Below are 13437 nucleotides of genomic sequence, written 5' to 3'. Positions count from 1 at the left end.
ACGACTGGCACTTTTAAGTGTTTGGACTGGCACGTTGTCCAGTTAGAGTACCCAAGATAAACATGGTTACATTGGACAATTCATGTAATGGACAAGGAGAGTGACGGGTTTCATCTTTATGTCTCACAGCAATGGGTCCCCACTGCTAAAGCCACCCTTTTGAAGTTCATGAACACATGTCTCTGTTGAAGCTCAACGAATTGATATTGCTCGGCATGGACTTGCGCTTGATTTAAAAGACTGTCTGGAAACCTCAAACGTCACAGCCGTCTCCAGATCGGACAGCTCATCTGAGCCTTTTCTGCGGGTCCCCAGAGCTTAATTTCGGGCCAACATGTCAATGTCAGGGTCCACGACTGTGCAGCTTTTCACCAAGCTTGTCAAGCATGCAGTGGGTAAGGCGCAGATTCAGCTGAACCGCTGGCTGCAGAAGAGTGCCACGGATGAGTGTGACAAGATCGACATCCTGATATGCAGCGCCTTTGACGAGACAGGGACTGGCACAGGGAAGTCAGATGGAGACCCTGAGGTCATCAGTGACACGGGAGGAATGTCCTTCAGCAACAGTGGAGATTTCAGACACCCATGCTGTATCACAACCTTTTGCTTCAAGAGCGCCCTGCTGGCGTGCATTCTGACAGCTGTATGCTTCTCCTCGGTTGCACTGGTTCGGCAATACCTCAAGGACCTTCTGCTTTGGGTGGAGAGCCTGGACAGCCTTGTCGGAGCCTTGCTGTTTATAGTTGGTTTGATTATCGTATCGTTTCCATGTGGATGGGGATATATTGTTCTTAATGTGGCAGCTGGCTACCTCTACGGCTTTGTGCTGGGCATGGGACTGGTTATGGTGGGAGTTTTGATAGGGACCTTTGTGGCACACCTGGCGTGCAAACGTCTATTGACTGAGTGGGTGCTAAACAAGGTTGGGAACAGTGAACAGCTCAGTGCTGTCATTCGAGTGGTGGAGGGAGGAAGTGGACTTAAAGTTGTGGCCTTAGCGAGACTCACCCCTATACCATTTGGGCTCCAAAATGCAGTTTTCTCGGTGAGTATGAAAACACTATTAACAGCTTTTCCTTTTCAGTTTCGAAGCACATTAGATAGTCATATAGTGTTAATTGTAAACTCATAGGTTTAAGCAGAAAGGTCGCAGCAAATAACCAGCCAGGAGGAGAGCTCATTAACCTACTGGAGAACTGTTCAACAAATCATTGCAGTCATGAGAACCAAACCTGTGACCTTTTTTATTTTTAGAAGTAAATACTTATCTTATTGCTAGGCCAATCTACCACAAGGATACATCATAAGTAGCTGGAAACCAGCCCCAAGGAACAGACCGTGGTATCACATGTTGTTGTGATGAATTTTAGACATTGAACATAATAAGTGACCTGCTACTTCACTATTCAAGATAAGATCAAATATTCCTTTATTGATATATTACGGGGTAAAGTACAAGAGACATAGTAAAAAAATATATGTATATATATATAAATAATAAATGGTAAAGAATCCACAAAGCAGACCAAAGTCTAATAGCAGGGAGGGAAAATTGAGGCCAGTCCTTGGAGAAAGGAAATTCCTCTTCTAGATAGAGGAAATGCTTTTATAAAATATATTCTATTGTTGCCTCGGGACATCAAGTGTTTTATCAGTTCAAACTATCAGTACCACATTTAAAGTCCTAGTTTGGGTTTTCATATGTGGAGCAATATTTTTTCTGAACTCAATAATGATCTTGTGATGTACACAATGTAGACTTAATCATGGACATCATTGTTTTTCCGTAAAGTAAATCTGAACTAATTGGTCAAGGCAACAAACACCATGTGACCTAAATTATATAGCTAAGCAGTATCAGGATTTTGCTTTAAGCTGCACCCCTACACTTAACCCGAGGCCCTTGACCTTCATACATGGCATGAATAATTTATATTTGCTGATTACCCATCTCAGTCGACTCATTGATACCTCCAAATGGTAAAAGCCTTGAGGCATGTGTTACTATATTGTAGAAAATTGGCTTTGAGTTCATGCAAATGAAAGATGTTTTGCCAGCTGTAATTGAACGGTTATTGGAGAGTACCAACCTGAGGGTGAACTTTATTTTATGTGGCCATTCAGGCTTGGATCTCTTGAGTATTTCGAGCCAGACTGCTTTAAAATAACACTAATCACTGCCTCACATTAAACAATATATCTCACATGGAGCTGGAAGTGCCTCACTTGTATCTTCGTTTCAGATTAATTCCCTTCACATAGCCTACTTGTCTTACATTAGTCTCCTGGATAATATTCATAGGGTTGTTCGCACTAAATTATGAAATAATAAGGCTGCAAAAGTTTAGAAATTATAGCTTAAATAATCAAAACTTCAATGCACTGGAGTTGCACTAACACTTGTTTCATGTGGTTGCCAGCTTGTATCCTCTGTTTAAGCAAGTAACTGCAGAGTTGCAGTTTGTTAATGTGCACGGCACTATATACATCCGTACAAAACTAAGATTTTGATCTGACGGAAGATGACTGAGATGAAACGTCCATCTATAAAAAATAAAAATCTGAGTCTCCGTGCAGGTGTTTTTTTAATCAATATGTAACCACATATTTTCTGAGTTGAAATATGATGCTGGTCAAATTGACTCTCAACCAGTGTATTACTTACAATTACTAAAATATAACTAGAAATGTTTGAGCGAAAAGGACAATGTTTAGTTTATTTCAGTTAAATGTGAATCTTTCCTACTTAAGCAACATCTCGTTTCAAAAGCAGATTGCACCATTTAAAACTATTAACACGGCAGAAAGCAGCTGGATTTATAGATTCTGTGTAAGTGAATACTGATATTTCCATTCCTCTTAACTTAAGCTATTTTGAATATTGCATTGTGTTTATGGAAAATATATCTTGCAACAAGAGAATCAGAATAGGGTAAAGGCAGAAACCAACAGTAGCACAAACATCCAGAAGTGAATACGAATCAGGTCTCTTGAAAGGCATTTATGGCTTAAAGCATAACGGAGTTGATGCACAGGCCTGAGGTTGGAAAAGTAAAAAAACAGATGACGTCAGTGAGATTTACGAGCACAGTTATTGTAAGTTGCAGAACTAGTACGTTTTCTGGTGTAACTGATTTACTTTGACATTTCTTTGGGCTTTGGCTTTTTGACCGCTCTATAAACATTCATAACCACCCGACAATAAACACTCACTTCATGCAACTCATTCAAAAATATTTTTGACTCCATTTTTTACTTCCATTTGATTTCATCATCGTAAAAAGCTGTTTCTAATGCTTCGTCTACACCTATTTAAATACACAGGGGTGCAAAATATTAGAAACTTTTTTCAGAATGATGTAACTCTCAACAATAATACCTCTACAGCTAAATGTCTATAGTTGACACATCAGACCTGACTGTTGACAGTGACAACATACATGAGAAAAAGTGTTTCACAGTGTAGTAATTATTACAAGGAAAATGGATTTGGTTGTTTTGTCCCAAATTGGCATTCATGAGTTTTTGTCCCACAGCTCATGGGGATGTATTCTGATTTCTTGTTGCATTTGACAAGTGGTTCAAAAGATACTCAATTTACAATCACTTGTGACAAACAAATGCATCAAACCAAAAACATTCATCGATCATCAAAATTAGTCTGCAATATATTTTGATCAGATAAGATAATCTATTAATTGATTATTCGTTGTAGCTCTAGACAGTTGACACTGGAGCAAGTTGCTTAATATTTATGACTAAGACAACACTTTCAGATAAGGGAAAGTAGTCATCGGGCAACAGTGAGGTCAGAGTCCCAGGAATCAGCTGACTGTAGGAAAAAGAGTCATTGCAGGCAGTAAACGTTTGTGCTGCAATTGTTTAAGGAAGGATGAGTCTGAATGCAAATGCATTATTCCATTGTTAAAGTGTTGATGTTTTAAATTGAGAATATAAGAAGATTGTTCTTCTACAAGTTATTTTTCAGGCCGGTGTGTGAGGGTTACACGGAAAATATTTCTCTGAGCTCCAAGCTAAAATACAGTTTGTGAAGTTAAAAATGAATGATTCTTCTGTATTTGGCCCAGACTTTAGCCAGCGGTTCACCTGTAAAACATTTTTTTTAAGTCAGTCAGATAAAAGAAAGCCATTGGCTAGGTTTCTATGTCTTGTTTGAAACCTGTTTGTCATCTGCTCATACTGTGGGCTCCATGTCTGGGACATACTGTAGCTCTGTGCAAAGGTTGCGGTGTCTCAATTGTACAAGGATCATGGCTGTGGCTTTAACCGTATTCACAACATTGAACTTTCTGTTCCACTTCGCTAAGGGGAAAACGAGGTGTCAAAATCAAAGGCACAGACGGTTTACACTATGTTGACCAGCTGCTACATCTGTCACTGGCATTATTGGTTCTCCACAATCAATTTGCAAGGGTCAAATTAAAAGGCTGGCTAATTGACAGCCTTGTAAAATACTATTTTTGCTTCTGCTTGCTCTGGGTCATTATCCACAGGGGAAAGCAAACAAACACTTATGAAAAATGATGGCTGCTAGAAAAGTGGGTCATATTTGGTTGTATGCCAGTTCAAATAATATACTATATTCCCGTTGGTTAGTTTCAATTTATGACAGCTGTTTGTCTTTGAACATGTAGCCTGACTGTGTTTGACTCATTGTGATGACTTTTGAGATGACATATTTTAGGTTTATATATTTATAGACTGTTTTTTTACTAAAGCACCTGCATTCTGGGCAAAGGTTTGACCTCATTTCCTTCACTCTCACTGCTTTAATAGCATCGGGCATTTAGCAACTACAGTGCCGAAATAAAAGAGACCGTATTAGACTTGCCAGATGGCCAGAAACACTAAAAGAGTATTGTAGCTCCTCCGTAACTGCTGGATGTGTAAATAAGCAGATTTGTAGATTGCGAACAAGTTTAATGGCAAATTAGAAAGTGATGTTAGTTTCTGCTGCCTCCTAAATCAGTTATTGCAGGTTTAACATGTAAACCCTCATTCGAGGCCAGCGGGACTGCAGAAAATACAAAAGTCAAGCTGTCGACTCCTCACATATACACACACAAACCTCAGTGTGTTTTTTCCTGCTGGAGAAGTGAAGGTCAGAGTGGAGCCTTCAGCAGGGAGTTTAGCCGGTCCTGACAGAAGCAGGCCAATATGCTGAATCCCCCTGTTTGCTTGCCTCCTCTGTTACATATTTACATCCCAAGAGCCTGCGCGCCAGCACGCAGGCTCTTGACTGGACACCTTGTAATTTATCTTAACCGGTTGCTCGTAGCTGAAATTGTATCTTATTCTCCACGATAAAAGGTGACACAAACCGTGGGTGGGTACTTTCCGTCCCGAGCTGGCTCGTGGTGGAGTTATGTGTTGTCCGCTCTGCCCTTGGTGAGCACTTTCTATGGATGAGGCTACATTTCACTGTACCCCCCGCTTCTTTCTGCTGAAGTGGATGGTGCTACAGTATAGCGGGTAACACGACCCGGCACCAAGACTGCAGTAGTTGGCAAAACAATGGGACGGCTCAGAAAAAATGTTTGTGAATCTATTGTGGACAAAGTGGAAATATTCAGGCCCCTATATGTGTTTTATAACATTGTGTCACTGCTCACTGGCCTAGCCCCATTCCTCTGCTGTCATAATGGGCTGATGAGGAAATTCCTTCTGTGATGCCTCATGCTCAGACCCTAACAGGCACAAATGTTTGTACAGCCTTTAGTTACGCCCTGTTCTTCACCCTTCATTACAAAGGATAAACCCAGAGTGAGTCCAGATAAAAAGAGAAACAACATCATTGTAGCAATCCTGTAATTTACAATGTAGTCAAGAGACTCTACTTCCTCAGACCAGCATTGCCACTGCTCTGAATAAATCAGGTTAAGCCTAGAATGGGGTGTTTTTTCACTTGAATTCAGAGATGATCTTGATACACAGGCTTACACAAACGAGTAGGAGGTTCAGTTGGAATTCTCTGCTTGGTTAGAAAAACACAGACTCGCCCTTCCCTGGTCATATATAATACAGTTGCATATGCTAGATGCCTGGGTTGGGAAGAGACTTCAGAGGACATTTGTGTCACTACTCGAGAATGACGTCTGAGGGAAAGAGAATATACTTCTTTTCTTCTTGTGCAGCTCTGATAGGCTCACATGTCATGTCACAGATATCACCTGAAGGCATTTTGATTGTGTCGACACAGGGTGTGGACACGTCAGTGCTGTTCTTTCAAGGAGAACGGCCTTTTGCACGACAGTGTGGAGGAAGTAATGCTCAACTGAACGTACTGAGGATAAACAAATTGATGTTATTATCTTGATTAACCAGGCTTTGATATCCTTTGATGTCCTATGAATTGGAATCCAGGCTAGTGTGATGACAGGAAAGGGTTTAGGATTTAACAATGCGAAGAGACACTTTTGGCTGGATCTAGAATAATAGCATTTTGGCCCAGGCAGTGTCTTGCAGCAACACACCGCGGACCCTGACACACCGCTATCTGCCACAGTGCCAAGGTCACTTCCTCACACGGTGGCTTATGTCATCACTTCATCAAGGGTGACAGCAACGCAGACCTGTGTATATATTTAGATGGTTGTAGTTCAAGGAAAATACACAAGTTAGATTTATTTTGTGTGGCTCAATATGGAATATATTTTCCCAAAAGTTGTTATTGTTTATTTATTGTATCAAAAACATTTAAAGACAAGTCATTTGGCTATTCCTTTTGTCAAAGTGTGAATTATTATTAGTGCCTCTGGATTGGATGGTTATCCACTCTTTCTTATCATTTCTCATATATATATATAGATATATATCTATATATATATATATATATATAGATATATATCTATATATATATATATATCTCTCATTAATTATTACATGTTTAAACAAATGATGTACACCCTTAGTACAAATTGTTGTGTGTGTGTGTGTTAAAGAGCAGATTGGTGAAAAATGGCTACAATTTCAATCAAATAGTGTTTGGTTTAGATATCCACCTTTGACCTGGTTTTGACTTAACTTTTATCTCTAATATTTTTAGCAAATGTACAAAACATGGAGGTAGTCATTTAGCTTTAGTTTTTATCTCTTTGAATATGAAGTTTAAGTTCTAAAATATAATTTCTATCTTGTTTTTAATTGTTGAAAGATAAACCTAAACCTATTAAACAAGGGCCGGCAGGGACTTGGATTCCTCAAACCAAATTCACGAATCTGAAACAGTGCAGGAAATACTTTTGAACTCCAACCCATAGTCTTAATTACGAATGCATAAAGTGTGTAAGATGTTTCTTTATTTTAAGATCACAGACGTGTCCTTGCCAAACTACCTGGTGGCCTCCTCTGTGGGTTTGTTGCCCACTCAGCTTCTCAACTCCTACCTGGGCACCACGCTACGCACCATGGAGGACGTCATCGCTGAGCAGAGCGTCAGCGGCTACTTTGTGTTCAGCCTACAGGTGAGCTGATGGTGATAATACATTAAATCTGAAGATGCTCATTTCCTGAAACAACCCTGGATTTGGTTTTTAAAAGTCAGTGTTTTGTAGTGTCTTGGTTTGACCATCAACATTAGTGACATGTTTTGCTGGTGGAGCAGTGTTTCTCCCTCCCTTGTCAAGCCTTATCCTAGTGCACAAGCATCGACATCTGCTCCTCCCTTAAGTATTAAGTTACGTAAACGTCTAAAGGAATACTAAGCCTTATCTAGATATGCAAAATGTGCCCACACTTCGGTTCAGCTCACCCAAAGGTCACTTAAAGGCTGTCACCACATCTCCAACACCTGTTCAACTTCATTTAAACCTCACAAGTGCCAAGGAATGGGTTGTTTCTTACATTTGACAAATTCACAGCGGGTTCGAGGTCAAGGGTCAGTTTAAGATTTACTAAGTATCGGTGTCTCATGCAGAACGGAAAGCTGTTGCTCCAAATTGACAACTGGCCTTAATCATACAAAAGCCTTTTCTAACACTGGTGGTGGGAAACTCTATCTACAGGAGCCCAGTTATCTCTTTCTGTTTTTTCCAACTAGGATACACGTTATGCATACAAATATGTATTTATTCAATGACAAATAAAGAAACAAACTAAATATCAAGAATCTTGGTCAGGTAAGCTGTTTCCAGTCGTTGTACGTTGAATGCCTCAGAAGCGAATATAGAAGAAATGACTGCTGTGTGCGGTCATGTTGATCGTGACTTCCTCCTCTGTCCTCTGCAGATCGTCATCAGCATCGGCCTAATGTTCTACGTTGTGCACCGGGCACAGGTAGAGCTCAACGCCGCCATCGCCGCCTGCCAGATGGAGCTGAAGTCGTCACACATGAATGGCTCCTCCAGCAATCACAGCGGCTTCAACTACTGCAGCAAGAGGGCGACAGCAGGCAGTGGAAACTGCATTAATGTGGTGTGAACACGTACCGACTCACAAGGCGGTAGCTCGTACGACTTGGTTCCCGAATTGCAACAATGAAGAATTTAAGGTAACCCGCTGAGTTTAAAAGGTGTGTGAATTGTGTTGTTGCCGTGGATCATTATTTTCCAACAACATAATCTGGCCACCCTTGTGTGAGAACCAGGAAAGCATACGTCTTCAGCAGGTACGGTGATTTAGAAGTGTGGGACCTTCACCTTCTGAAGAAACGATGCTGATGGAAGTGGTTTTGCGGTACATCATCTTGGGAGTTTTTTTTTTTTTCTTCTTCTTTTAATTAAGGTACTTCTTAACCTATTCTTACAAGAGATGTCAATGCAATGATGATGTTTAGAGCTATTACAGGTGGCTGAGTGAGTAAGTGAGTCATTAAAAACAATAGCTAGGCATTAACTGCCTGCTAACCCTATGAATGTGCAATCTGGAGATTTTTACAGAACCAAGGAATTGTTTTTCCATTTCAGTGTCAAAAGAATGCCAACCTATGCACCTTTCTTTCATACTACATCTCATTTGTTTTATTCATCCATGTCATATTCACAGTACAAATAATAAGGGCCTTATTAATATTTTTGAAAGATTTGGCTTTTTAGTCCAGTTGATTTTCTTTTTTGAAGTGTCTTATTTTTGGACTATGGAGCGAGGGGGAAAGCTCTCGTCGAGCATTACTTTGTGACTTCTGCTGGCTTACGACCACATTGGCTGAAATGGCCTCTTCTGCCCGGAGATCATTTTGGCGCTTCTGCAGTTTTGATAAGAGCAGCTGGGGAGGAGAACAGATTTCACAGCAGGAAACTCAGGACTGTTTCTGCCAGGAAAGTTGAAGTGCGACGTGATCAGCTCCTCGGTAGCACAGCCACATGCTGCCGAGATGTCAAGCGTTCCTCTAAATGGTTATGCTTAATTTTGATGTGATTTTTCATTTGTTTTGTTTAAACATGTTATTTAGCTGTGAGATCATTCTTTAGGATTATCACATAGGTTTTGTTTGAGACGGTAGTTTTGACAATTCTGTGCAATACATCAAAAACAGTGACAAAATGGCATGAATGTCCTATTTCAGTGCTGAAACCAAACTAATCAGAAATGCACTCATTCATCAAAATAACACTAACCTGGCTCTGTTTATTTCAAGTTGTACATATACATTATAGACGAGTAAGCTAGATGAGATAAAGAGGTTATTATTTTTTATGTGCCATAATTTGATAAAGCTTATCAGACGCCATGACACTGGCCTTACCTGAGCTGTGGCTACATGTGACTTATCCTTTATTTTATTAATGATGCTGGTAATTATAGAATTGATCTATGAACATCTTTTGTGTTTAAGCTCTTAATAATACAACACGCTCTCATGCTGTAGATTCTCTGGCACAGTCCACTTCAAACAGATATTTCATACAGATATGTTAAACTTGGAAGGTTTGGTTGGTCAAAAATTGAAAGTGATGTCTCAGAAGCCGACAATCAAACACAACATGGACACTAAGTGATGAATGTGATTAATATTTTTTATTTTTACATGAATTATTGTGATGCTGCTCCTCAGACAAAGTCTGGATGAGGAATTATAAGGGCTCCTATATGAAATATTGATCTATATCCCTATATTTGTAATGCTGGCAAAACATTTAGTTTTTTTATTTTTGTACAAATGTTTTTCTTTTTCTCTTTTCAATGCCAGATTTAATGTTTCCCCTCCACATTCCATGCTGTCAGTCCTCTTAAAAGCTGTAGAGTTATGTTCATGCTAAATGTTGGTTGAAATGGCCCCTCATGTCCAAATTCAGCAATAATGTTTGAAAGTCGAAAGCAAAGAAAAATATGATCAAAGTCCTAGCAGTAAGATGTGTTGCCAAGTGTTGGGAATAACGGTTTCCTCCCGACGTTGAAGATCTTCTCTTTAACATGTATTTATCCTTTGAAACTGCATTTTTAGTTTTTAAGTTGATCATGTTCCTCTGTACGGTTAAGTATTAAAATTCCCAGGTTTGTGTTTCAGTGTTCAACCTGCCTATTACCTCCCGCTGCCTATGACGAGCTGCCAGTTCTGTGGAAGAAATAAAACGTGTGACCAGAACAGCTTGTTCATATCTGTATCACCTTTTTTGGAGAGTCCCTAAACCTGCTCGTCGCTTATTGAAGTTAACCTCAATCCTGTCACATGAAAATCTTCTGAATCCAACCCAGTCACATTTTCCAGTTTCTTACTTGAATTGAAAGTTTACGTAGAGGGAGATGAGAACATTTTATGGCTGCAAGGTTTATAAAATCTACTTACAACTCTCTGTTTCTCATTTTTCAAAGATGTGGAATTGACTTGACAGCAGGGATATTGTGTCTCTACCCTCCAAACAAAGTGTGGTTTGATGAAGCTGTTCTGCTCAGAAGTGAACATTATACCATGTTTAATACGAAAATCAAGTATGTGAAACTTGATTGACCACCATGGACACACTTCATAATATTTTAGTCTGTCAACTGGGATTTTGAAAACTTGACATTGTGGGAAGATGAACAGTTTTACAGTAAAGACTTTGGTTCCTCCTAGGTGGGCTCTATTTAACTTAGACATAGTTATGCAACAACTGATTCCTACGGGAAGTATATTTCATAGACACCCACACAAGACCTGAATCTGGGCTGTAACTGCACACAAAACTGGACTGTTAAGGAGGAGTAAAATGTGAGATCATAAACTTAAAGGGTCGCATTAAGGGTCTCGTTTGGTGCTATGAAATGCAATACTTCCCATCTGTATCAATTGCATTACACATATACTGTATTTTGTAATACAGAGAATTTTACAGTGTATAAACATTGATATTTATCGCTGTACTACGCTTGTTCAGTGTTATTTATGAGAGAAAATAAAAACTGTCAGACTTTGTTACAACTTCTTTGTTTCTGTTTTTCTTTCTTTTTATATTAAAACAATGTTTTATCTGAGTAAAAGTATTTACTCTTTGCAAAAGAAAAGTTAATTTAAAAGTAATAGTTACCTATTCACTTTTTAAAATAGATGGAAAGATTAGAAAAACTTTAATTTGTATGTGAAATATAAAACTACAGATTACAACAATTACATGAGATCAACCTTTTCATCTAACACTACCAGAAAGCATATAAGTAGTATTTTCCAAAATATTAAACTGTTGCTTTAATGTGTTGTATCTAATCCACTTTTTGTTTGATAAGTTATAGCTCTGGATACTTTGTAATACTGTCCTTGTTTGCTTTAACTAAACTGTGTCAACCTTGTTGGATTTTAGCAGCCTAAAGTAATTGGTATCAGTGGCGAAACAGACTTTTCAACAGAGGTTTTCACAGAAATATGTTGTTGACGACATTTAAAATCCTGCCACACGTCATGACCTCGCCCCACATCCTAGCACAAGTCCCTTTTAATATTACCTGGCTTCATCCTTAACCCTTTGAGTGATAGAAGACAAAATGTTCTCACTCAGAAGTATTCCCCTTATCTTGCAAATCTCTAAATAGCTGCCGGTCCTCAAATATGCAGCAGAAGCAGCACTGTACGGTCAGAAATAATGCTGGCTTCTGGGGCAGTTTGTCACAGCAATTTTGATGTGAAGTGGTGATGGATGTGGCAGTGGTGATGTAGAGCACCACTTACGCTTGCCCTTGCCCTGCCTGTGACAGACTATCTGTACAGGGGGAGGTGGGTGTTTGTGTGGACATTCTGACAGACATGATCCAGATAGATCCTGCTTGTGAACAGTGCTGTGCCCATGTAACCACACACACACGCACAATGGGAAAGTTGCCCACGGCCATCTGCTCACAATGCATAGAAAAATACAAAAACCCAGAGAGCCCAGTCACGGCAGCAGACAACACTCTTTGCATTTGATTTCTCCATCTGTTACCAGGAGCTGCAGAAAATATTTGTCTGCCGATCTTCACACAGTCCACCGATCTCTTCCGGGCTTGGGTCGGAGCTGTGTCCGATCCATCATCATCTAACCCTGCCTCAAAGGACAAACCTCATCCTAGAGCCTCTCCACCAGCACACAGATACGTCCACACAAAACCAAGAACATTCATTTTGACGGGCCTCAAATGAAAGCCCCAGATCTCACTGAGGGCTATGCTTTTGGAGGAAAGCTCCAAAAATACTTCTGGGAAGCTGTTGGTGCTTGAAAAAAACATACACATCTCAGAGTGAAATTGTAGTAGAAAAAAAAAAAACGGGTGAGTGAAATGATCTTGGAATACGTCTACGCAGTGGTGCGGATGTTTATGGATTGGTGGATCGGGAAATTGCTCGGTACACAAATATGGCAAGAATAATGCAGTTCCAAAGGATGTTGGAAAACCATTTTGCTCCATTATCTGACAATACTTTGCTGCTCATCAGTACAGGCCTTGAAGCTAAAATCAATGTATTTATACTGTAGACTATGCCCTTGTCTCTGACCATTCATGCTGACCGTTAATCTATTTTGATCAGTTAATTGCATTACGACATACTGGACTATCAACACTAACTCAACAGTAAATCAATTATACAATCAACAGAACAAAATATTTGCAACCATTTTGATGATTGTCATTAATCTTCATTTTACATGTTTAAAAAAAATGCAAAAACATGTCCCTAGTTCCAGCTTCTCAAATGTTAGAATTTTCTGCATTTCTTTCTTAAATGTGAATATCAGTATTGGGTTTTAGAATCTTAGTGGGACATAACTTTAAAGACATCACCTATTTAGTATTTTCTTTTGAACTTCACGTTTCAAGCTTTAGGTGAACTCATTAGAGCTGGACAGACGTAGCTCATGTGTCCTTGCTAATTAGGAACCATTGAGCAGGGGACAAACGGGGGAGGGAGGCCTGCTCTGATGACGCCCGCTTCCAGGGAAAAGTCGCATCTGTGTCCGCTCCTAAGGTCAGCTGTGTGACTGCTGTAGAAACTATGCTGTCTGTTTGCAGCGAAAACATACTGAGATC

General features: G+C 39.7%; 1 protein-coding gene across 1 annotated transcript; it reads left to right on the top strand.

Annotated features, from left to right (window-relative positions):
* Positions 1–334: 334 nt before the first annotated feature.
* Positions 335–8439, top strand: tmem64 (transmembrane protein 64; the record flags this gene model as incomplete). The annotated part of the gene is made up of 3 exons (XM_079232415.1): positions 335–1045; positions 7329–7484; positions 8248–8439. The coding sequence occupies 3 exons, from the start codon at positions 335–337 to the stop codon at positions 8437–8439; spliced, it is 1059 nt and encodes a 352-aa protein (XP_079088541.1).
* Positions 8440–13437: the final 4998 nt, after the last annotated feature.

This window comes from Taurulus bubalis (assembly GCF_910589615.1).
Source record: "Taurulus bubalis genome assembly, chromosome: 16".
NCBI lineage: Eukaryota > Metazoa > Chordata > Actinopteri > Perciformes > Cottidae > Taurulus > Taurulus bubalis.
Note: the sequence above shows the minus strand (reverse complement) of the source record. Positions and strands in the feature narration are given on the sequence as shown.